Below are 26,568 nucleotides of genomic sequence, written 5' to 3'. Positions count from 1 at the left end.
CAAAAATCTGGACTAATAGATCTGAGTGAACTACCAAATTATTCACATATTCAATATGCCATTGACTAAATGACATCACTAAAGAGAATGACATCAGAAAAGAGAGGAGGGGTCATTTTATGGAATCTGTCAGGCTTGTTACAAGTAACAGCTTGTATTTGTACCCCAAAAGTGTGCTCCTTATCTTTATCTACTCAGAATCAGTGATTATGGATACTTATCTAGCCTAGCACAATTTCTGAATACCACTGAAGGAAACTAAGCCTTGGAAAGAATACATATCTGTGTCAGTCCAAGTCTGGATCTCAGACATTGAAGATACTTTGTTCGCATAAAAAAGTCCTTTTCAGGAAAATTTTAATGTTACACTTGCTTACCTGGAAAGGAAGTTTTTATTTTTGGCTCCTCCAAATGCTGGAGTTCAGTTTGTGGTACTCTACCTCTGACCACCCTCCCCTCATACCAGCTCAAATGATGGCACCCCAGAAAAGTAACCCTATGTAACAGTAATTAATGTACTTGTATTTTCTTCTGGCTTTTTTATTTCTAAATAGACCAATATATAGACCAATATAGTCTAAGTAAAAACATTTAACTCACAGGAAAAATTCACATTGTGTGTCATGGCTGAAAACCCCCAAAGTTATAAAGAGCAGTAACTTAGAGCCATGGTCCATATTTTTTCAAAATAAAAAAAAAAAAGTCCTGTTTTCGTTGAGTTCTGAGTGATAACCTTGGCAAAGTATCTGCCACTGCTCAGACTGCAAGTTTTCTGCAATATTTCAGGAAAATTTGTGAGTTTTCTATTTGTTATTTGTTCTGGTTTTCTGACGTTTACACTTATGTTTTGGACATATTCCACTAGACTATTGGTAAAACATAAACATCTATCTTGGTATTAAGCTGCTATGGAGTATATTAAGAAGTTACCAACACACACACATAAAAAAATCTATTTCAGGGTGGACTGCTACAAGCTCTTGTACATGAGCGCACATACACACACACACAGAGTAACACACACACACACACACACAGAGAAACAATGCACGGGTGAGAATGAACCTCAAGAAGCAGCTTGAGGAAAAAAACCTGAAATGACTAATCATTAATTCAAAAAACAGACAGCTTTCTATATTAGCACAACCTCTGACACGATACTTTCCCATGTATTTTACCACTTGCCAAGTTCTCCAGATGTTCTCTTTCAAACATATACCTAATACCGTTAATTCGTTACAGCATCTTTTAATTCTTTTTAGAAGTGCAGCATATGTATGTCTTCTAGTTTTTTAATACTATACATATCGCATCCTAAACTTAGTTTTCCATAGTTGTCATTAAAAAGCACGTAGACAAAATATTTTATGGTATCTATAATAAATGCAAAGAAATTAATACAAACAAAACTTGGCTTAGCAAACTGTACATACATAAATATGTTCTTTTTTTTTTAACTTGACATTCAACATTTTTCCTCATAAAACCTTTTACTATCTTATTTATTACATCCATTTTTTTAAACCTTAAAAAAGTGCTTCTCAGATTTACACCTTGTGCATCCAAAGCAAAAGTTAGAACACCATGCCTGAAACAGAAATCACGAGGAATAACACACTGCCATACAAGATCCTTTAAAACTGTATGTTACAAATGCTCTAAAATGTCTTTAGCACGGGTTATTTTGTATACTGTAGATACCAAAAGGGTATTTAACAAAGACTGGCTAATGACTCATTTAGAGCAGCACACAGGAAAGGATCTACAGTATCAAGTCCTTGGCTATGCATAGTACAGGGCAATGACCTGGATATAAAGTGACTAAAAGATCCAGAATGCTGGACAGAAGGACATTTTCCTCACACATGTCACATCCTCCTTTAGTACCCAGGATGCGAGTATTGAATCAATGCTACTCAGGTAATATGTTGTGCAATCTGATACTGATGAGTTACTAGCCAAGTGCCAGCAGAGAATGATACAGACACAGTGGTGGCTACAGAAGGTAGGTATAGCTGCCACTCTGAATCCTGTCACCCTTTAAAACCGTCCTGCCTCCCAGCTAACACTTCAGCAAGGTCACCCACTATCTCATGGTCCTCCTTCACAACGGAGGCGGACCATTTACATATTTTAGCATGGGGTGGAAAGAGCGGGCAAAGTTGTTGGCCATAGTACAGCTGTAGTCCTCCTTGGTCATTGGCACCAGGCAAGCCAGCCCGACCAGGAGCAGTAAGAGGAGCTGAAGCGGCAGAGCAGCTCTGAGGACTCTGAGGAAGAAGGACGGGCGCTGCCACGCTGGCCCAGCCTCAGAAGGGGAGGAACCTGAGCCACCTCTTGTGGACCTGAGAAAAGAAGATGGACAGGTGGTGAATACACTAGAACATTACTGCAGCAGAGGTTGCCCTTGGGCACTCAGCCTTCCCTGAAGGCTGGTTTATAACTTGTACAGACTTTGACTGACAACTGCAGAGGTATTTTTCACTGAACATGCTATTTCCTAACATCTTAAGACACCCTGTCTTTCTAGACTGGGCAGGAAAACACCAGATGATCACAATAGAATGGGCTCTCTGACCCCACAGCCCCTGCATCAATTATAGGAGGACTCCCCACTTAAAGCGCTGTGCTCTAAAGAAGGGGGAAATAAAAGCTGGGCCATACCTGTCACGTGTTCAATGCACACTGTCTAAAAAGGAAAACTTCCCATTTAAAACACCAGTTGCATTTGTTTTGCAGAAGTTTCTACATTCATTACTGTATATAGTATCCACAAGGGTATAATGCATTGATTCAGTTACATCAATCTTCAGTTAACTAATACACCAATATGCAGGCAACGGGGACTCATTTTCTGTAAAGTACATTGTATTTTGAATCTTGCTCTGAATCAGCAGTTAAAATCTATTCGCTCAACTGACTTGACACCATCACCTTCTGAGTGAGTTTCTCCTTTGTGTCTATGGATGTGACTTGAAATGGCACATATCTATCACATGTCTAGGGGAGAGGCGGGAACTAATGCAAACATTTCCAAAGGGACACTTCAAATTAAGCATAAAAATCCAATCTATTTTTTAATAAAGGATAAAGACATAAATTTTACATTTCCCTTTTTGACTGAAACTGTCAGCGCTCTAATATACAGATGATAGGTTTTGAAGTAAGTGGATGATTGAAAAGAGTGATTATGCAAGTTAAAATCTGATGGTCTCAGTGTGCTAACTAAATGGTATGGGAAAGCATTGTATTTTAGCACTAGCCAAAAATGGAAGAATTTGGAGCCTTCCAATAATTTGCTTCAACAGCTCTTCCATTAAGCATCAGGTCATGAATTTTGTCTTAAGACATATTGGTATAAAACATCTGTGTGGGTGCTATGATTATGAAGCCTGGGAAAATCTATAGTTTGCTAGGGTTTGAGAGATAAAAAATTCTCATAAGGATGAATTTAGTCTCAGCTTGAAGGTGTGGGAGATCAGGCTTGTTGGCTAAGTTCAACTGCTCCCTGTTAAAGCAAGTAGGAAGCGATAGTTCCTTAGCATCTCCTTGCCTTCCCCTTGTCCTTTTGATCCTGTCTTCCAGATAAATCTGAATCTGTGTAAGAAAGCATGTAAAAACCAAAATATGATCTTCAAAACTATGCCAGGCTTGGCAAGGGTCCCATTCCCACATGTTCAGAAAAGAATTCTTTCTATGCTTGAGATTATTTTTATTGTCTTGCTCATATATGTGTATCAATCCACTATGAAGACCTAAGAAAGCCAGACAGATTTGGTCAAGTTTAGATGACCAACAGATACATAAACACTCAGGTATGCTAAATGATGAACTTGACCTAAATACCCTAGGAAGGAGGGATGATCAAAACATCAGATCGCATGTTGTTTGAATCCATGTTTCTGCAGCCCGGATGGAAAGCTGCTTATCCCGTAATGCAAGATCACATACTATAAAGAACATATTGAAAGGATATGGCACATTTAACAGCATCAGAACATTCCATATTAAAGTTCAATTAGGATCAAGACTTCCACTGTCTGAAAATGCCAAGACAGAAAGTTAATGGACTGAGGTAGGAACAAAGGGAACAAGGCGTGCTTAATTACCTTCCAAGCATTTGATTGCACAGTCTAGCTATTTACAAGGCTCTCACTGTACAAAATGTTATCACTCCCAATCAAAAAAGGCCATGTTTCTGCAGTTGGTAACTGCTGTTTGATAATGAGCAAAGTCAGAATTTTCTTCATTGACTCAGAGTTACTCTGGGGCAACACTGGGTGCCAGAAGGGGAATTTTCAAAAAGCAGAATCAAAAGGGAGCAGGGAGCAGGCAAATTTAGCATGTAATTTTTCTTTTCTTTTCCTACTGCTCTAGTAGCACAATCCAGCACTTCTTGCTTTGTGTCTTACAAAAAAAAAATAAAAAAAGAAAAGAAAAAAAAGAAAAAGAGTGGTATGTATAAGCTGCATGACTGACCTCAACAAGGAACACAAACTTCCAAAAATCGAAATGGTTCATGGCAAAGTTTTTCAAAACACTTTCTGCAGTGAAGTAGGGTGTTGAAGAATAGTCTCTAATACTGCTTGGAAAGAATTAAAAAAGCAAATAATGAAACATTATGAAAACATCTTCAGAGAGGGAGTTCTAAAAAGTTCGAGTGCTGCATTGCCTGTGTTTATTGGAGGTACACCTCCGTAATCTACATAATCGGCTGAAAACTGGAATTGCTCAGCTTAGACCAATGGCTTTCATAAGGAGAGATGGTTAAAAATAAACATTGTTAATGAAAAAGGCTCACTACTCACAAGGGCCAAAACTCCTATTTACTAGAGCAGGAAAAGGGAAAGCTGAAATACTTTGGAGAAAAAAATCAATGCTTTTTCTTGAGCGTGTATTTTTAGCTGTCTCTCTTCTGACTGCTCCACCATTTGTCACACTGGCCCCTGTTTGAAGAGGGAAGGAAGGAAGGCCAGCTGCTACTCACTCCATACACAACTCCTGCTTACTAGATAAAAGGGGAAGGTGCAGCTACAGACCTGGGCAACAGTAAGCTTCTTCATGTCGGGAAATCTCATAAATTAACCTAGGAAGTGCAAGCAATAGTTACCCTTACTTTGGGATTTTGCAATGTTATAAAATTGGAACTCTTTCCTAAGCATTTCAAGAGATGAGAAACTAATTTACCAGGCTATAGAGTGGATGGGCAAAATGAACTTTAATTTCAGCTCAGACAAGTGCCTTCTTTTAAAGACGACTGATTATGCCCCTCCCCCCCCCCCCCCAAGGAAAATATAGTTGAAGTAATCTATCTGTATTGCAGTACACATCTGAAAGATTGTAATGGAAGAATTTATCATTCTAGTGAAGCTGATAGGAATAAATAAAGTAAGTTTAATGGCAAAGTGACTAATGGAATGCTGACAACAGGCTTACACTGAAAGAGGCACTACTGGGCTAGCAGGATGTTATTGGAGTTAATCAAGGATGAGTCTCGATTTAGTATCTTTATGAAAAGACTATGGTACAGAATGTAAAACCAGCAAATTCCATCTGTATGATGACAGAAGTTTGAAGTCTTTGCAAATACAGAATAGGATTGGCTCCCTGCACGGAAAAGAAGTGGGTGAATCCAATGGGTTTAAGAGGTAGCTCAAGGAGTTTAAGATTATAGTACACAGGGTAGAAATAAAAAACTTCTGCTATAAATTTGGAAGGTCACACTCTGAAGATAATGAAAAGAAACTAGAGCTCTTTGACACAGGATGGTGACAAACCAGTAATGTGGCTTGTGAATAGCTGTGAAAAGGGACAAAAGAAATTTTGAAGTCTATTTCAATTCAAGACTTCCAGAAGAGAAAAGGGTTGTTTTAATGATGTTCTATAAGGCACTAGTCAGATCTCACCTAGAACAGTTTGTATCATTTTAGTTAACATAATTCTGGAAGATGAAGTCAAACTTACACAAGCTTAAAGGAGTCAAAAAGATGCAGTATTTCTCCTATGAAGGAAATCACAAGCTGAGCTTACTAATATCAAACCTGAGATATACTAAAACTATCCTTTACAAAATAGTGCGGAATACAGAAAAAGGAGGGTGAACAGTTGAGAAAGTAAAAGGAATAATGCTGGCATAAAACCAAATTACTACATTTAACCATCAATACATTCAAGGTGGAAATTATTGTACTTCCAGATAATCAGAGACATTAAATTTGATAACAACCTTCTAAAAGACTTTTTACTCCCATTGATTCTAACTTTTTAAGATGGAGGTTGCTAGAGTTACACAGAATGTATGATGTTCTGGCCACAAGAGCAGGCAACGACTCCTCCTGGTGGCCTGAGTCTCTCTAGGAGCAACCTTGTTTGGCTGTATTCTGACTTCTCACCCTAAATCTCAGCATCACATCACCTCAGCCTTAGCTTTGGCTTACCCTGTAAAGATGATGAATATGTCCATTTCAAAGGCAGTTAAATACGAAGTTTAAGTAACAGGCTCTAAGTGACAGTGCGGGAGATAACTGGGAGAACAACCATGGCAAACCAGGCCCAAACCTCATGTTTGAGCTACTGTGTGGCAATGACTGCCACTTCGTGGCTGAAGACACAGAGAGTGCTGCAGCCTGGTCTGCTCCAGAAACAGCAAGTGACCTCTAAATACCCGCTAGTCATCTGGGGAGGCCTGGGGAGAGTGGGAAATGGAGGTCGGCACTGTGGCACCAAGACTTGGACAGAGCTGCTCAAGAGAGACAATGTAAACAGCCCTGAGCAAATTGAACCACTATTTTAATCTTTTTAACATTTTAATCACTTCAACAAATCCACAGGCACAGATTCAGGTGTGCCTTTATGACAGCTCAAACTAATGAAAGAAGAGAGCTGCTTCTTGGATTTGCTTTTCCCACTTCACATAAGACTACTAACACCTCTTGAATGAGCCTTTAGTGAAATCCATCACATAACATCTAGTTTAAGCTTGTACCTTGCTTAGCATCACACTATGTGTGCTTGTCTTTTTGCTACGATAATGGGGAAGGCAAAGTGATATCACCCTTGTTATACACATACACAACCCCTCTAATTTTTAAATGAACTTTCCTTCGCAACCTCCTATGTTTAAAAGATAAACCTTTTAAAATTAACTTTAGTTCTCCTGTATACTAAACTCTATCAGGGTTTGCTGATCCAGTGCAAGATCAAACACAAAGTACTCTGATCAGAGGTATGTCAAAATATTAAAGAACACAGTGACAGCTTGTACCACTTTATCAGTTAAAACCACATTATACATCAACCACAACCTGTCTGGCTTGCGCATTTGATTAAGTTTCCTATTCAGCAGTGACTCATTCGTATTCCACGCTTGTCTGAATGACAAATTGAACATTGTGTTGTACTGCTACAAGATGTGTTAATAAACAGTGCTGGAAAGACTTGATCTGAAAGGTGCCGCACCAATGCCGCTGCTAGAATAGAGGTTGATCTCAAAGCTGCAAAGCATTGCCAGCTGCAATGTGAGCCAGTGGCTCGCACCTACAACCAGGAACCTTCTCAAATGGCTGGCAGAAGTGGTCTGACTGTACAGGAGAGCGGAAGAGCGCACATAATATGTTTCTTAAGTACAACATTGCTAGTGCAAGCATGCTGATCTGCTGAGGACATCCTCCATTCCTCCTAGCTGTTAATGGCTGCAGAGTAAAGCCCCACTCCTCCTTTTTCCCACTCCCCAAAAGAAACAAAATGCCAAGCTTCATAGCAGACTGGAGTTCAAAAAATTAAATATCTTTCTCCATCAGACAGAAAGATGGTGTGTATATGTCACCTATTTTCTATGTGGTTTCCTTATATTTCAAAGAAATAAAAATAAAGCCCTAAAAATAAGGCAGCTGCTTAGTACCAGTGGAAGCAGTTACTTGTTTTATCTGCTATGCCATGTGGTGTTGCAACTATGTCACTCACAGTCATTAACTACACATATAAATAAAACTTTTTTTTTTTTAAAAAGAAGTGTTTATGTAAATATCTGCATGGTAAGTAGTCTTAAGTCTTCATTTAATTTGTATTTGAGAATAATTTGGCTGAATAATGTGTTGATTTTGCTCATGAAAAAAAATACTCCCAAGCTATTTTTTGTCTGCTTGGTTATCGCTCAATCACTGTATTAAATCTAGTGTTGCCTTCTTTCCAACACCAAATCTTTCACTTTAACAGGAGTTATTTTAAAGATAAATTAATTAATTCTTGATATATATAGAATAAATGAGATTTAGGGCTTAACTATAAGGAAAAATATATTTTCATCACACTTTCCAATTATTTTAGGTGTTGCAATGCATAAGATTCTTAAATAGCAGAAGACACCCTCGTTACACATATTGGCAGGCTCATTTACGGTTTTTTTTGGTAGCTTCTTAACTCCAGAGGCTAGTGAACTGATCAGTGAAAGAGTGAAGGTACACGCATCACACTGACAACAACAAAGAACGCAGAAGCACTGTTAGCTGCAGAGATGACAGGTTGCTGGAGACAAGGTGGAAAGCAAAAAGCTGTAGCTGCAAGCCTGCTCTCTACTGGTCAGAGAGATGGGGCAGTGCTGCTCCCAGAGCAATACACGGATGCAAGCACTTGGCAAGAGTCATGGCGATGTTAGCATGTTATATTGCAGTCGTCTTAGGAGGGGGGAAGAAAGTGACCCCAAGTCTCAAACCCCTCAAATTCTGACTTCTAATTTTGAGTCTTAAATACTGAAAACCCACAAACTGAACAAAACATTTCAGGAGAAAAAAAAAAAAAAAAGAAAAGAAAAGAAAAGAAAAAGAAAATGATGTTAGTATGTCTCATCCAGATCTGTGGGTTTTGTGAATTCTAGGATATGGTATTGGCCTATTACCTGCCTTAATTTAATATCTAGAGGTAAAGAGGATGATAAAAAGTGTTTGCCATGAATCTACTGGCATTTCTGTCAAACCACGCCAAAATAAAATACTCATTAAATACCATGAGTGTAAACACACAGTCATCCTGATCAAGCATATGAAAAATTAATCTTGATTACATGGCAGTCCTGGGAAGCAAAAGGTTGTAGATGATCAAGAATCCGCCAGTATTTCTATTTAACAGAGAATTTGAAGCAATTGAGATCCCATTTTGCCAAACTATTAACAAAAGGAAGTTTTCATTTGTTTAAGTCCTGGCCACCTGATGGAGTCGGTGCGGACGGAGAGGAATCACGGCCAATTTCCATCATCCTCTTGGGGTTCTAGAACAGAGTGCGGAAACCAGGAGAATAAGGTACCTGCTATGTGGACTGCTGACAGAGGGTCCAGGCTGTGAGAGACTACATTTGCCCCGTGGCTGTTTGCAATGAACAGGGGGTAAAGAAAGAAGAATGTTCAGTCCAGGCAAATAAAGACAAGCTACTGATGAAACTAAATTAAAAGTGCAGCAAAGGAAACATAAAAAAAACCAAATGAAGTGACCAATACCCATGAACCAAGGAAACTGGCTTTTCTTTGCACCTAGCTGAGTATGGAAATGATTGGAACATACACAGTGAACTCAAAAATGACACTTTAGTAATTACATTTCTGAAAAGTAGCTCTGGATTTTAAAAAAAATCACTATAAATTTAGCTTAAATAATTCCTAATACGAAATAGAAAAAAATATTGAGTTGAATATGGGCAAATACAGATATTTCAAAATGCAAATGCAGCAAAATTAATACTCTCAAGGAAAAAAGGTCAAAGGGTCTCCCCTGTGATGAGTCTGGCCTCTTCTCCACCCCCATCCTTCCCACAATTTTGAAGGCCAAATAACTGTAGGTGCATTCCTGCACTCACAACTATTTGCTGGAATATTCAATGCAGTTAGGTTATTATAATTCTGATTGTATTTTTTGGAATTAGTATTTATTTATTAACATCAGTATATTCAACACTGAAAATCACTTCAGACTCCAAAATTGTGGGTGCAAAACCCGTAAGTTTGAAAACCAGACCCCAAGAAATCATAAAACTTAGCTATACATTATAGACAAAAACAGAAACAAATTAAAAAATCATGTACATAAACACTAGCAAATTAGAGATAGACGAATGGTTATTAAAATGTTAGGATGAAACCTATTATAATTCTACATACTCTTTAAACAAAGATTTTATGGTAAAATACTTCTCCAATTCCTGTAATGGTCAGGTATTGTCCAGTTAAATCTGTGATATCAGAAATTTTATTAGTTATTTAAGTTTAAATTAAAAAGATAAAAACATTGACCTCTGAAATAGAATGTTAAGGTTTATATTTTCGCCTTTTGAAAAGCCAGTATTCCTTTACATTCTCATACTAGCATCTAAAAAGAAACTAGTGAATGTAACAACAAAAAAAAATCGATCTCAAGAGCCATAAAATTTATCAAGACAGAACTCAGAGGCTTTACAAAAAGTGCAAATGAAAAAGAAAACCCAAAACTAACCTGATTTTTTTAAGAACTAAGGAAAAAAGCAAAGTAATCAACCAATAGAATTGCAGAAAAAGACAAAATAATTGCAGTTCCATTTTGGGCTCAGAGTATGGAAGTGTTAAGTACTAGGCATGTGTTGCTATATTTCTTGAATTTTGTGCCAGCAATGTAAATAGACAACTCCAGAGTTGCCATCATAGCCATTGATTAGGTCCTGTGAAACTAGCTGTTTTGAATAATGTTTTATGCCCTTCAGCTCTACTTAGCCATTCATCCAAAGTCTCAATAAGACCATCTGCAACCTTCATCAGAAATGACAAAAAAATCTTATTGAGATTCTCGATGAAGCAGCTCTGAAGAGAAGGCCAAACAGAAATGGGGGACTGATTATACCACACAAGACCAGACTTCGGGATGCTGTCATCACTAGAACAAAATACAAGAGACACGACATGCCAAACCATGGTAAACCAACCACACTGACAGCCCTGGTTTCGGACCGTATTTACCACTTCTGTTTTCATGCAGGATGGGATATGCAGCAGGGCTGGGGAAAGCAGCTGTGTTTTGTTCTTGGTTTAGCCATTGCCTTTCCTATCAAGTGAGAAGGGGGGCCTTCCAGCTTACTGTAGACATCTGGAGCTCCCACCCAGGAGGTGGCAGAAAATTTATCTGACACAAAATTACCGTTCTCTGTCTGCTTGGAGTGCTTCTTCCAGATACAGGACTCACTGAACCTGATGTGTCTAATTCATCAGCAGAGGACCATGAGGACAATTCCTGAAGTTCAGAAGGAATTGAGCTCAGAAATACAGCAACTAGCTATTCAGGTAAGCAAAATAAACCACACCTCCACCCTCCACCCCTTGCGAGTGAAAACCCAGCGGAATTATTTCCAAAACAAATTAAATAAAGCAGTTACAAAATTTGGTAACAAAATTTAAGACTAAGCATTACATGTTTTCTCTGTTAGGCCTGAAGGAAAATAAAAGCAAATAGGTAGTTAAAACTTAATTGATTTAGGTGACACATTTTGCACTGAAGTAATTTCAGAAGAAAAAGAACAGTTGCTCTAATTACAAGAAGAGGTTGGTATCACCAAGATTTTACTTAAAAGAGGCAGAAATTTACTTGAAGGAGGGACGAGCTGAGTTCTCATGCCTTACGCACTCTGCTAATCCAAGACTTTAAAAGTTAACTAAAGAGGAACTTTGAAATCGTTACTTTGTACCTGCCACTGTTGACAAAGATGTATGCATAACTCCCTCTCAAATACCCTGAGATACATGATAATCTGAAAAGATGTGGAGTACAGCTCAAAGCTCAGGAGGCACCGAGGGATTTGTTAGCCCATTACAGAATTTATTTTATGGTTTGGGTTTGTTTGGGTTTTTTTTCCTCTTTGACAGAGTGAGCATTATCTTCCTGTCCTGTAACAACTGACACACTATAATTTTCAGTACTACAACTAGAATCAGCATCTCATATTCCTTGCCAGTTGACTGAATCAGTAATGGCAGGATACACCAACCAAGATGCTCAATGCTTATTGCTACACACAATAGCAAAAATATTACTGGATTAAAAAACCCCACCATATCACAACAGTCTAAGATTACTTTATGATATTCAAGATTACATGTGTACCATCTTGATAAGTACTGCCAACAACAAAAACAGTGCAGCCAACGGCACTGATCAGAGAAAGACAGTCAAAACAGTGGGAAACGTGCCCAGCGAACAGCAAGGAATAAAAAGACATGACTTACCAGCTGACTACTTGAAATATCTAGGATTTTCTCTAGGTCTTTAATATGACGTGTGACCTCTTTCAAGAGGAGCTTCAGTCTGTTTCCAATGACATGCACCTTTTCTTTGGCCTCAAGACAGTCCTTGCCTTCAGCATTGACTAGCAATTGGCAGGACATATCTTGCAGTGATGCCACCTTCAACTGAGACTCCAGCAGTTCACGTCTGATTTGCTGTTGCCAAAGCAAGCACCAGATTTTTTTAATGGAAGTTAAAAAAATAAAGAAAAAAAGAAGTAGATCTCACATAGCTGGACATTTGAAATTAATGAAACAGAAAAGAGATGCAATAAACATTTCTAATCTGACTGGAAGACAGGCAGCAGCCTAGTGGTTGTCTGAGGTTTTAAATCATGAGTTATGCTACTAACTGAAGTTAGTGTTTCCTACCAAAGTTAGGTACTGACATCGGTCCATAGTTGTGTGTTAGCATGCAATGTACAATGCTAACCATCAAGAAAAAGATAAATCTGATTAGGTGTTTTTCTAATGATGCATTTTGGGAGAGAAAAGGGTGATTACAACCCTACCATTAGAAGCCTGTGATGATCCTGCAGCACTTCTGAGTCCAGGTTTGGATTGATGGGCACAATCTCATTTCTTCTTCTGTCAATATTTTCTAACCAAAGCAGCAAACCATGGCTCATTTCATGGAAATCCTGCAAGTGATGAGTGATGATTTCAATAGTGTAGCAGAAAATTCCAGTCAAATTCAGGTTTTTCGTTTATCCTATAATAGGTCACTACTGGCTAAATAACATAACTTACAAAGAAGCATAAGAATAGTACATTAGAATACTGTTCCAGAGCTGACAAATTTGGAAAATCTTGGGCTGGAAACACATGCTTCAGGTATTGCAGGTGTACCTTTCAGAAACCACATGCTGAAGCTGTATTTTGGGTTTATGGGTGTTTCAGGCTGGATAATGAGCACACCAGATAATGATACAGATTACATTTTTGGTATGTGGGACACTTAACAATTTAAAACAAGTGCAATACAGACCTGGCACTGCATTAATGCATCCTGCAATGAGCACCGCCACTCTTCGATCATACTGCATACGTGGTCCCAGCGCACATTCATCTGAGACAGACGCTCTTGAAGCTTCTTGCTCTCTTCATTGTCAGACTGCGTGAACTCTGAGCTGCACAGATTGATGGATAAGATGATCGCTTTGCGGTTATCAATTGCTTTCTGCAGCTCCTGGAAAATAAGACAAAGTGGGACAGGGGAAGAAAGGATGGAAATTGGCATGTGACTTTCAGAAGAACCAAGCAGAGAAGGCATCACAAGAATGCAATGATATTACCTCACTGTAATAACTCTCTTTACTCTGGATATGAGATTTCTGTGCTCACTCTATGACTGCAAATGTTCACTCTTTAACATCTACTAAAATTTTACTGTGAGCATAAACTAGAACAAGCTAATTAAACTTGTAAAGTCTTAAAAGCCTGAAGTCATAGCTGAGTTTTAAAGATCTGGCTTATGTTTCAGATATTTAAAAGACAGAGCAGGCCCAACAAACTTTAAAGAGATGTAGGACAATTGTACTTTAGCTTTCAATAAAACTTTTGCCCTCACTTCTCAGTTTTGCTGATAAACATAAAAACCAGCATGTTTTCAAGTAGAAACTGCTGTCAACACTATTTTAAATTAAAAGCTTTTACTGAGGGAAAATAAAACATACAAAGAGTATAAACAACCTACTCCAATTTATAGAAGCAGGACATGTATAAAAACTCCAATTTGTTTACATTGGAAGCCATAAAAGAAACCTTACCTCTTTTGGTTTGGAGGGCACTAACGGCCTTTCCAAAACTGGGGGAGACAAGAACAAGGTTCTTATGAAATGCCCCCTTTTCCACCTACTTTACAGCATTTACTAATAAGTCCTATGTCACAGTGACCTTTGTAATACTTATGGCAGCTATATTTGGATTAGAGGGAAGATCAGCATTAATATGCTTTAGATGGATCAGTGCCGGAAACAGTCTTCACTACCTGTCCACCTCACTCCTAGCAGGGAGCACAGTGCATTTCAACATTGGCTCCCACATTTTTGTGCCCATGCTTGTAAGATGCTAGTAACTGAACGTGAAGTTGTGGACCATGACATTTGCAGATCTTTATAGCTGTAAAATATACAGGAAAGATCACAAAAGCAGCATTTGGATCCTGATATCCTGATGCATCTGAGATTACAGAAGAAGAAACAGAAATGTTGCAAAGTGACACATGACGCCAAATTTTTCCTATGTTGTAATGGTGAGAGCAGGGGCACTCTCTCCTTCCTCCACACAAATATGTCCCAGTGAGGCATTTCTTGTAAAGTACCTATTCTGTTACCATTTTGACTAGAAGAGATTTGCTTTAACTTGGCTTTTTTTTTCTTTTCTTCTCCCATTTCCCCCACCCCCCCCCCCCCCCATCAGCTTGGCTGACATCAGGAATTATCTATACATTCTGGAATTATGGAATTTCCCCAGAATTACTATTTCAATAATTCCTTTGGATTATATAGAATGCCAGTGATACATTTTTCTGCCAAAAGATGATTTATAAAATCACTTTCCCAGTAACTTAGTTATCAGCAGTAGCCCACTATGTGCAAAATGGAGCAAATCAGCTGCAACTATTGGCAACCTCTACAGCATGCCTGTTGCACTCAGGTCTGTTTACAGGGCAACTCATGGAAAAGAGACATAAAACTCACTTTCAGTTTTTTAATTCTGAGCTCAATAGTTTGTATATCAGTGCTGAGATCAAGGCGGCGCAGCTGCTCCAATTCCTCTTCAGTTTCTCCCAACCAAGCCCTAATGCTATTAAGGTCAGAGTTAAACTGCTGCCATTGCTGAAGGTTCTGCTTCATCCTCAGCTCCTTGCTTAGAGCTTGAGCCTGGATTAATTCCCATCGGTCAATTACACCTGTAATGATAAACACCAAATTCAACAAAAGTAAAAAACACAAGCCACATCACACAATTGCATCAGTTGAATCCTGTACAGGACAAAAAGGGCTCCATAAAAATGAAAAAACCCTAACCCACAAAACACCACACTGAAAACAAAGTTAGACTGAAGAATGTGATGCTGGAGGGAAAGAACAAACCTGGGTGATTCCAGGCAGCAGGCAATTTTACCACTTTCTAATGTCAGACCTCTATGAACAGAATTAAGCTGACACATGCAGGTCTCTAAAACAGGTTATGATGGTATAAAGACATCAGAAATTACCATAAATGCAAATCAGACAAGGGATCTCAATGTCTAATGAGCCACATATATAGTATGATTTTCATTGGTATTTGTACCTATCACAATTTAATAATCACACCTCACTACATTTGCCTAAGCTACTGCTGATGCATTGGATAAATACCTATGCTAAAAAGAAATAAATTAGGGGCTATTTCTTCTTACTTTTCTTGAAATGCTATGGCAGAAGGGCAAGTTGCATCATTCTACCGACTTAAAATAATAATAAAAAAAAACCCCAAAAAACCCCAAAAACAAAAAAATGGGCTGCATGGGTAGCATATCTTGCCAAGCAAAGAATGCAGACACTGCCTTTATAATCTCTGGAACAAATCCATGTTTTTACAATGCAGTACCTCGTGTTCTACAGTTGATGCTTAAAATTAGTCAGGTTAATAGTTATACCAGATGAATATATAGATTTCTCTGTTGTAGACAGATAATATTAGAAGTGAAAGGTACTATTAGAATAAATGAATACTGATTTATGCATTTTGAACAGCAATTGAAACAACTTTTTTTGGAAAACATTCAACAAAAATGCATTGCATCTACAGGGACTTCTGAAAGGCTTAGGGTTACGTCTCATGTTATGAAGTGGTTCGTAAAATGCACTTGTATGCCTAATGTCCCTATAGGGCATATACAAGGAATACTTACTATTCCTTACTATGCCTATAAAGAGATGTTAAGCAGAACAAGGTAACAGACGCAGTCCTGTAAATAGGTATGTCAGCAAATAATACCAAGTATTTATTCAGAAAAACTTCACATTTGCTAATTTTCGTAACTGCTTTCTACCAAAGAACTAAATGTTACTTACCAGCTGTTTGTGTTTCAGTACTGTTCAGGTTAATAAGTCCAGATAGTTTTTCTTCTTCCTCCTTCAGTTTATATCCAAGCCTTTTTACTGAGTCTATGCTTCCACTGCACTCACCTAGTAGCTTCATCTGTGTTAACAAACAAAAAAATCCCAGCTCAATATGCACTGTACAGGACTAACCACACAGAAAATGCAAGTTACAATGCAAGTTCCAAAATATTCCGAAAGTAGGTCTAAGTGTGAAGATAAAAATCTATTACTTTAACAATCTGTCCTGATGCTATCAAAAAAATATATATGGACACAATAAAAGCTTAAAGCATTAAGTTCAGACTAAACAGAAATGACTCTGTGCCATTTGTGCTGGATGACTTAAGGTGGATCTATTCTAAATGTTAAGACACTATGGCAGAGACCACTAGAAGATGTGATGAAAATGAACGTAAGTGTGGAAATATTACTGTGCATGCAAGCAGCTAATCTTTTGATTCTGTTGGTAATGAAATTATTTGAATGATTTAGAGAGAGATTTTTCTTCTACAAAATCTCCTTGAGAAAATTTTCATTCATGCATTCCATATATGCAACCTTGCTTACCATGATGCATGTCTGTAATTCTCAGCAAGATGAATACTGTGCATGAAGCTATAAAACCTGCTCTTAAAAGCAGGGCAATTTTTAACAAGGATATATCATCATTAGATGGATAAAAACACGTGTGAGAAAGTACTTTTGGACATTTGCAAAAATGTAATAGGAAAATAAACTCCTCAAGAGTCATGTTCCTGTAATCTTATGCTATTGTAAACACACTAATAACAAACAACAATAGTACGTTAAGGTTAAGGGTTGCAACCACATGAGCGAGTAAGTCTGAGAAGCAGTAATATCTAATTGCTTTGTTGAAACAGTTACATATCTTTCAAAAGCAAATCAACTTGTGCTCCAAAATTCACGCACATATCCTTTATAACTGGAATCCAGCTCTGGTCCTGTAGGTGTTTTGCTGCGGATGATGTTTTCCGTTTGCTGTATTTGGAAACGACTGGTGTCTAAAGCCTTGTCCAGCTGTCGGATATGTGCTTCCAGGGCACCAGGTTCCCCTGTATCAAAACCAAAAACAGTAACTGTCACTCAAGTTTTGCCAAAGTTTTTCTTACCTTTTGCCCAGGCAGATCAATGTGAGGAATATTATCTAGATTAGACAGTAAAAGAGAAATGTTGACTGCAGCACTACGAGTGGTACAATGCCAAAGCAAACTGATTACAAGTTACATTAGAGGGTGTTAGTGACTTTCAGAGGACAGATGACTATACCAATGAACATGCTTGTCATAAGCATTCTATGAAAGAGTCCAAAGTTTAAAGCAGGCTTGCAAACTATTCTGAAGTGACTTTTTTCCTTCAGAGAATTCCTCATCTCTCTGAAGGGGAAAGTTCTTGGCAAGGTGTGCTCTAACTTCACTGATTTTGGAGAATGCCTTGCTGCCTTTCACAAACACTCTCAAATAAAACATCACATCCCAAACTCCTGATCCAAATCCACGTTAGAATTTGGTTTCTCCTCATTTCTCTTTGTATTCCTTCTCTCCACTAAAATATAGTGGAATTTCGATCTACATGAAAGGATCCTATTTGTATACAATTTTGAAGATAAAAAGCGGTATATAAACACTAAGCAATACAGTTATAATTTATTTCTCAAAGTCTATAGATGACTGGATGTCTTGAAGGCCCACAGCAAGTAGTCCATGACTGACTAAGGGAATCACACTAAGCAGTAAAATTTATAGTATTTTCCCAACTAGGCGTTTGATAAAAGTTATGCTTAACAGATCTGCAAAGTGGTATTTATCCAAGCCTTTTGGAACTCAGACCAATGCTTTTGAAGCAGAACTATCTTGTATTTTCTTTATAGAGTTCAGCTGAATTCTGTGATATGCATTAGTTGCAGTCAATTCTAATCTGAAGCAGGCTGAAGCCCAGAGGACCACATGAGATCCCTCTTATCCATATTCTATCATTGTGCCTGATTTCCATCTGTTTACGAAGACAGTTCAAATTTATTCATACACAATTAAAAGCATGCATAAAGAAGGAGAGCCTTTTGTCCACCTAATTACAGAAAATGGAGTCTCTTGATGGTTAAGCTTTTTTCATACAAAACATTGCCTCACCCCAAGTGGTCGGAAGAAAATACTCAACATTGCTTTCCCCTCGCTACTTTCAAAATTTTCACAGGTCAGAAAATATATAAATATATTCTACATATATTTTTCTATATGTACTGCTACTATTTATACTCTTAATCAATCAGAATAATATTTCACTAGTTCGCGGGAAAAAAAATGGACAGTGAACCTGAGGTCTGTGCCACAGACACTGAGACTTTAGATTGTTATTTCAAATTTGCGATGAAGTAATTATTTCAAAAGAGGAAAACTGTGAAATCATGAGAGAAGGCATTTGTAAATGCATTTAATCCCTCTGAGAGAGTAATCTAACAAATGAAACAGTAGGTTTAATTTTGTGTAAAAAATACGTGAAAAAAAATTCACCTTCCCATATAAAGGACTAAGACAAAGACATTGGACTACAGTACCTCACCTTGGCATTGTTATCACGTGAAGCAACAACTAACCTAAAAGTTTATACCTAAGTAATAATCCAAGCTGTGGCTGTGTTAAAAATATAAGTACAGAAATGAACAATTAGGTTTTGCTCTCTATCTTTTCCTTCTGCCTTAATCTTTATAGAAACCACTCTTCTCTCAGAGATGTAACAAAGTATTAAGTCCTGTTGAGGACTCCAGAGACTAAAGATCAGAGTAACCTAATGGCCAGTTTAGTTTAGTTAGCCAAGGTGTGAGGGCCAGTACTTCAAACACCATTGTTTCATCCATGCACCCAAGAATACTTTTCAGTGCAATAGAAAAGCAGGATTCTTCTATGTTAACATGCCAATGCCACCATGTAAGAAATATTTATCTTTTTAAGTTGTGAAAAGTATAGTAGATGCTAAGAGAAGAGAAAGAAGTTATGCTTGTGCACTGTGGTATTTGCATCTGACTGTTCTTAAGTCTTTTTTGATGCCTACCAGAGATACTTTTGAGCGCGTTTTCTGTGAGTGTTACATAGGCCTCAAGAGTTTCAGGAATCTCTACATCTGAAAAAATAAAAGCACAGTCTAAATTGACAGCTCAGCAATGGCTGTCTCCTTACAGCAGGAGTCCTTTTCATGGGATGGAATATATAAATGGTTCCAATAGCAAACATCCTTTCTGGAGAAGGAAAAAAGATGAAGACTGAAACCCAGGGAGCCTGCTACAAAAGTCTCTTAATATCCAGGCAAACCTGATTCTTTTCAGAGCAATGATCTGGAAAGCAAAAGACAGCCACAAGAACAGAATATAATATACCAGTATGTCTTCCCCCCCAGCTGGCTGCATTTGGGCACTTTCACTCATTAAGATTTATTACACAAAGCACACACACTTAGAAAGGATTTCCAACTTCACCGGAGAGCAAAACCCAAGATCCCTCCTCAGGCTAAACACTCAGTTGCTGGAGTCTTGCCTATCTAAGGATGGAGTTAAGATTTACTTAAGCATGTGATGATTTAGTCTGCAGGTCTCTCCCACTGCATTTCTTCACCGGTTTATTCTGTACTTCTTGCCATATCCAGTACAGTTTCTTTCAGTCAGAATAACTTACGACGCATTGCTGTTACAGATGACATATCCCATCTGGCAGGCCACAAGCACAGAGACACAGCCAACTCCCTGTCATATCATATACGCCTTTGAGATTTTCCAAGGCTGTAGTCATCCAGGAATCTCCATTGCTGTGTCTAAGGCCAGAAGGCCATTGGGATCACTTAGGGAAAGTTATTCAAAATCTTCGGGGCCTATTTAAAATACTTTTCCATGACCATCTTTGCCAAGCAATCACACATGTAACATCTGCTTTTTTTTACTAGCAGAAAAAAGAATGCACAATTTGCTACCATACCTGCTATACCAGCTGCTCCTCTCAGGTAGAAGTCCTTCTCTTGTCCTCCGTCTTCTTCCTCAGAGTGAAGTGCCCGTGAAACTGCTGTCTCCAGGTCTCTGCTAAGGTCGTAATCATGATCCCACTCCAGAGGAATGGAGTCCACGCTTGCAGGGGTATCTCGACCTGATCGCTCGCTTCTCACCGGCTGGGAAAGAGGCAGCGAAAGGTTGGAAGATGGGTGCGGGGAGAGAACGCTGTCCGCAGATTTGTCATGCCAGTGTATGTCAGAGAGATCTGCTGATTCATCCAGATCCACCTCTCTGTCAGAGAGGTCATGTTCGTCATCTGTCAGCTAGAAGCATAATGCAAACAGAACTATCAATGAAAAGCGCAGAGGCACTGCATGGTCAACCTGGCTTGGCGAAATAAAGTAGCATTAAGCAACAGTCACAGTGATGGGGTTTCCATTTTGCATTCTTTTGCATTTTCCTTAATTATTTTAAGGTGCACTAAAAACCAAAGCAACAAAAAAATTCATAATGCAAGCTCATTTTAATAACTTAAGGCACCACAGAGTCTCACATCAAGCGTCTCCAGGCTTTTTACTGATGCCACTGCAATGCAGACATCAAGTTAAAGAAAACTCTGGAATCAAGTCATAGGAAGTATATGTGATCTTTATCACAAATGCTAGTGTCATTATATTCTTTCATATTTTAAAAATCCTGGGTTTTGTTCCTTTCCTTCCACAGGAGTTGAGCTACCAAAAATCACTATTCAATTGTGTGTTCAGTTCTATAGACAAATGTTTATTCTGATGGGAAAAATCGTTTTACCATTGTGTTTCAAACAAACAGAACCCAATAAGCAGCCAATGAAGCTATCTGACAGAGCAGGGAGATGTTCTTATTCTTACTGCCAGTACTACACTGCTACCCCCATTAATAAAGTTTTAAAAATCTCCAATTTGCATGGATTTTCATGATGACTTACAAAAATTCCAGATCTAGTGAGTTTGCTTTCTGAACAGGACAAAAATAGCAGATAATGAAGGGAGGCAGAAGGTCAGGGTTGTAACAAAATTAAACCACAGGATTTTTGGAAAGTTACAGAAGTTTCACGTTAGTTTGTTTCAGCATCTTTCTCTCTCCTCATTCTTGTAAAACAGCAAACAAACCAAATACGTCGGTATGTAGGTATACACACAGGAAGGCGGATGAGTTTCTTGTGATAGCGTTCCACACGTCCAAAGACCTCTTGACAGTAACGACGCAGCTCATCTAGCTCTTCTTCAATGACAGCTGCATCCATAGGCTCACTTTTCTCAATGAGTTGCTCACCCTGCACAATTATCTGCTCAATTTTGTTGTTGTTCAGTGAAATTTCTTGCTGAAAAGCCTGTATAAAAGAGAAGCCCATGCTTTATCAATGGAACCAACATTGTAACAACCTAAGTTATTAAGAATGCAAACCTTAAGAATTTTTCAGCAAGAGTGGTGTGTGGGTAACTAACAGGGATTGTTCCAAATATTCTGGCATGAGCAACAGTGAGCAATTAAATTTAGCATTCCACAGTCTCTCTAGCTTAAAAACAGTGATACTTACTGGTTTACCATCTCATTCCTCGCTTGTTGTATTTGGAAAGAAAGCTCTTCTCTAAACAAGCCATGACCATGACCAAATGTCTAGAATGAACACAGATGCTAAAACTAACACACTGGAATTTTGGATAATATGACATTTGCTATTTTTCTCTCCAGATAATGACTTTTCTGATGCAGAAATGGCTGACAAATGTAATTCTTAGGTGTCAGCAATAATGGAGAGTTGACATCAACAATTTTTATTGACATTTCCTCTTTTGATTAGGGAATGGAGACTATCACCCTTGCTTTTTTGAACAATTTCACAGCTCAGAGATCTTTTACTCTGGCAGACAAGTACATATTGAAACCTGACAGCCCATAAGTTCTGAGGCTAAAGTCTCAGTCTGCCAGTAAGGGACTGTGTTGAGCTGCATTTTTTGCATATTGTTTCTTAAATTCTTTTCCCATCATGAATGTTTTTATTCCTTCTCTCATCCCTCCTCCTGTTACCATTCAATTATTCTTTACCTTAAGTTGCTTTATCTTTGCTTGGACATCACACTCTGAGAAATGCTCAATGTTGGTCAGCTGCAGGTCCATCTCTGTTAGCCATACCAGGATGCTATCACGTGCTGTCTCAAACTCCTCACGCTGGCCAATAAAATGCTGGGGAGTGCAAAATGGAGTAGCATGAAATAACCAAACAACTCAAAAACCCCCAGCAATAGTGGTTCTCTGAGGAAACAGCTATCATGCCCAACTCAGTACACCATCTTTCCTTTTCTACATGCTTTTCAGTAACACCATCTACAGCTGCAATTAGCTGACCTATGAAAGTTATCTTCTGTGAAGGAGGTGGTGTTTGAGGTCACCAAGCGTTTCCCTACAGATTTCATGCTTTGGTTACCTCAGGCAAAGTAGACTGATGAGCTCCCTTCCTCTTCCAAAGATAGAAATCCCCTCAAAACCACTGCAAATGCATTAAACCAGGAAGCTCCTTGAGCACTCCTGTTTTGTAAGTACAGTAGTGAACTTGAAGGGCTAAAAAATGGAAAAATACTTTTAGCCTGCGCAGGATGGAGGTAACTCGCTTTTGTAAGTTGTCCCATCTCTGGTTCCCCTCATGAACCATCTGCTTAAGGCTGCAGTCAGAGTCAGTGCGATTCTCTCGGGCCAGGCGGCGATACTGTTTATTGATCAGCTCCAGCTGAGTCAGACTTTCATGCACTTGTCTCTGGAAGGCCTAAAGCAAATGAACAAAAGACACCATCAGATTTTTAATAACTGAAATCAGGATACATATATTACTGCCTCCCTTTATTCTGACCCTGCTTTTACATTCTGACCTGTGTTAGCTGAAAGATTTTGCTATGGATGCAGACACCTCCTGAGGGTTATCATAATGAGAGGCTGCCTTCTAATTAAAATGAGCAAAAAAGGAAAAGACTTTACAAAACTGACACAATTCACTGGATGAGAAATTGCAACATGAATACCCATTGAAATGGCAAATCAGCACACCAAAAAAAAGACTCCCCTTTTGACTCAATTGTATGCCTTCGTATCTGAGAACAGAATACAAACAATGAATATGAAGTATTTTTTTTAAAATGAACAGAAATCCAAGATTCCTGTGGCTTCACTGGATTTCCTCACACACACTGAATTTGCTGAAGTGCAAACATTGAAGACGTTTGAGCAATTGTTTATACTTTTACCAAAAATAGTGAAAAACGGTACTGAAGGAATCATCTTTTTACTTTCAGTATACTGGTATATAAGTAAGTTTTGTCTTAAAATTTTAATGTGAAGAAGATTTAGTGAACATCCCTACCAACTTGTGGCTGGACAAGTGTCTGCACCATGTACTTTCAGTGCTTCCTCTACTGTTAGAAAAGCTTCGGTCACCCAGCTGGGGAGCAGCAACAATAGGTGACTTAGCCCATGAGTTTCATGTTGTGACTAGCAATCACAAAGCAAACTGGAGAAAGCATATTGTAAAAAGCTGACTGAATTGATTCCTTCAAAAACAAATAAAAAAAAGAATAATTTAAAAAAAACCCTACTTTTTTTTTATGTTGTCAAAGAAACAGAAAAGCAATCGATCAAAGGAAGACTTAAAAACATAGACTACACCAGCTCTTTTTTGAATATAAGTAGGTTTTGGCTTCCATTTTACTTCTATAAGCTTGCTTTCTGGTATCTCACAATGAAAACAAACAGTGAATCAATTCCAAAATCAGATACCACCCTTACTAAGGACAGGAGAAGTATGATAGATTTTCTGTACAGAGATTTTCATTAAAATCAGCTAACACATGAGATTTCTATATAAACAATATATACTCTTTATATTGTACCAGTCAAAGCTAAAAATAAAATAAGCACATTTCTGCTGTAATACCAGAGACAAAAGTAACAAAGCTACTTAAAAAAAAAAAAATCAAGGTCACAGTCCTCTCAGTTATACCTATTCCCCTCATTACATGGCCTTTAAATTGGGTAGGGAGCAATCAACACTGAGCAAACAGGAGTGAAAACTCAGTAGAACTGAATTCACTTCAAATTGCACAAGGAGGCAATTCTCATATCAGAGGCACAAATCTGACTGTATTTACTAGGATCATGAAACCTACAAGTGTGCAGTTGTGTTTCACCTGTTACCAAGACTTGTCCAGCAAAAGAACAGCTGTGTATTTGTCTTCCATTTTTTCAGCTCAGCTACACAAGAATGCATCTGTTGCATTCTTCCCTGTAAACTCTTTTCATTTCTCCAGAAAGTACTGGAGAGGAAGGAGTTTGATTTTGTGCAGTGAAGTTAGCAAGATCTATCTCTGACCTCCGCACTCAGGAACTGAAAGGGTCTTGCATGGTCTGCTGGGCTTTTTTTTTTTTTTTTAACTGTAGACAGTAAAAAGTCCACAAGTCTGCAGGAGAGGGAATGTCACCATGAAGGCTGAGGTTCAACGACAATGACTGGGCAGTCAGATTAGCTGTAAAAAAAGACAGCCAAGATATTTTTGGTACTGTTTCTCATCACTAAACAAGAGATTTAGATCCTGATCACTGAAAAAAAGGGACAATGGGAAGGAGGTCTGAGACTTGTGTCCAGGAAGCAAATGTTTTTATACTATGGTAACCCACCTCACCATAATGAAGTCTAGCAGTGTTTAACAACAAAACCTGGCTGTTAAATTCAGAAATGTGAATGTCAATTATAAAACTTCAACCAGTGCTTCTCATTATGTTTTTGAATTAATTGTTGAACCAAAAAGTATTAACTGGTATTAAGACACTGTTTAAAATTTGCATTTCTTTTCCATAGCAAATACTTTACAGCACTTTACAGAATTGCCTAAATTGTTCTCTTTCTTCAGAATTATTTTCCTCTCTTGTCCTGATATGCTCCTTGCAAATACGAAGCTAAGCAAAAGATTTTCACCTGTGACCAGCCACATGACATGTGTGTGTGCTTTACACACGGGAATAAATGCCATTTGAGTTATTAGACAAGCCACCACATTGTAGTAGACACAACAGAGTTATGTAACAAGCTCTTAAGCATTGACTGAAGTGACAGCTTGTCAGTTTTGAAGCATGCACTTAACTTTTAAGTCACAGGGGATATCATGTGGACATATAACAATATTTGCACAAAGATGAATTTGAGGTATATGGATCTAAAATGGGGACACTGAACAAAAAGAGTTCTGAGGGCTGGTTTCAGAGAGTTACAGAATGAAGAGGAAGGATAAAGCCAAAGCAAAAGCTAAAACATACAGCATGCATTTGAAGAGGTGCTTGGTGAAGCGAGATTTATGAATGCTCTGGGGCACCTACTGACTAAACATATTTAAAAGTTGCAGAAATAAAAAAGGTGCTAACTTTGGTGAACAAAGCAAGTGAGAGTGGATTGATTCATTAGTATTTTCAGTTGCCACCTTCCACTTTATTTTCATCCTAGAAACTTGCTACTGAAGGCTGCTACAAAATCATCAACTCCTCTATATTAATACAGTGTCTCTGCTGAGTGACTTGTGTATGGGAAGGAAGAACACCAGCTGGCTTCTGTAATGTGATCAGTAGATATTACATTTCGACTATTATAAATCACCTCAAATTTCTTCAGTTCTTCCTTAGCAACCGTGTAAAGCACACCAGAGGAGCTTGGGAAAGCAGCTGTCTTCTCAGAGGTTTTTAGCCAGTCTTCAAACCTAGAGTAGTCATCCAAAAACTTTTGCCATAGCCGCCACGTCTCTTCAATTCTGCAATAGATAATGGAAAATTACGGAATGCTCAGACTGAAGGCCAGCTGATCTACACAACTTTAACTAATCGTCTACAACAGCAAAGTAGCGCTGCATCAGACAATAACCAGTTTTTAATCTAACTCAGACAGCCAGGCTGATAAACAGACCACAGGGAAGGCTGGCTCATTCCAGACTGAGCTAGAATAAGATGATGGCATTTTTTTTTTTTTAATGCATCTAATTTTGGCATCGGTATAAAAAGAAAGTTTTAAGTATGCAATACGAGCTCTAAAAATCTGAGCACATGCCAAATCACTTCTGAAATACAGACACAGGGTAGGTACCTAAGCCAGTATTTTAGAGATTAGAAATTCCATGCTACC

The 26,568-nt window shown here is 38.3% G+C and overlaps 1 protein-coding gene across 15 annotated transcripts in view; it reads right to left on the bottom strand.

The window, feature by feature from the left end:
• Nucleotides 1–524: 524 nt before the first annotated feature.
• SYNE1 (spectrin repeat containing nuclear envelope protein 1) overlaps nucleotides 525–26,568 on the bottom strand; it is a 317,571-nt gene continuing 291,527 nt past the window's right edge. For 10 of the 15 annotated variants that reach the window (XM_037391908.1, XM_037391910.1, XM_037391909.1 and 7 more), the window contains 15 exons: nucleotides 26,050–26,200; nucleotides 22,996–23,178; nucleotides 22,464–22,601; nucleotides 21,556–21,747; nucleotides 20,368–20,701; nucleotides 19,454–19,522; nucleotides 17,318–17,460; nucleotides 16,358–16,484; nucleotides 14,993–15,204; nucleotides 13,279–13,479; nucleotides 12,803–12,931; nucleotides 12,234–12,446; nucleotides 11,152–11,244; nucleotides 9,299–9,357; nucleotides 525–2,345 (listed from right to left, as the gene is read on the bottom strand). In XM_037391908.1, coding sequence (XP_037247805.1) covers nucleotides 2,105–2,345; nucleotides 9,299–9,357; nucleotides 11,152–11,244; nucleotides 12,234–12,446; nucleotides 12,803–12,931; nucleotides 13,279–13,479; nucleotides 14,993–15,204; nucleotides 16,358–16,484; nucleotides 17,318–17,460; nucleotides 19,454–19,522; nucleotides 20,368–20,701; nucleotides 21,556–21,747; nucleotides 22,464–22,601; nucleotides 22,996–23,178; nucleotides 26,050–26,200 — 2,485 coding nt within the window. In that variant the 3' untranslated portion in view covers nucleotides 525–2,104. The remainder of the gene's footprint in view (nucleotides 2,346–9,298; nucleotides 9,358–11,151; nucleotides 11,245–12,233; nucleotides 12,447–12,802; nucleotides 12,932–13,278; nucleotides 13,480–14,992; nucleotides 15,205–16,357; nucleotides 16,485–17,317; nucleotides 17,461–19,453; nucleotides 19,523–20,367; nucleotides 20,702–21,555; nucleotides 21,748–22,463; nucleotides 22,602–22,995; nucleotides 23,179–26,049; nucleotides 26,201–26,568) is intronic. The other 5 variants (XM_037391915.1, XM_037391923.1, XM_037391924.1 and 2 more) reach the window with 3 other exon arrangements.

This window comes from Falco rusticolus, chromosome 6 (assembly GCF_015220075.1).
Source record: "Falco rusticolus isolate bFalRus1 chromosome 6, bFalRus1.pri, whole genome shotgun sequence".
In the NCBI taxonomy this organism is placed as follows: Eukaryota; Metazoa; Chordata; class Aves; order Falconiformes; family Falconidae; genus Falco; species Falco rusticolus.
This window is presented reverse-complemented; position numbering and strand designations above follow the sequence as displayed.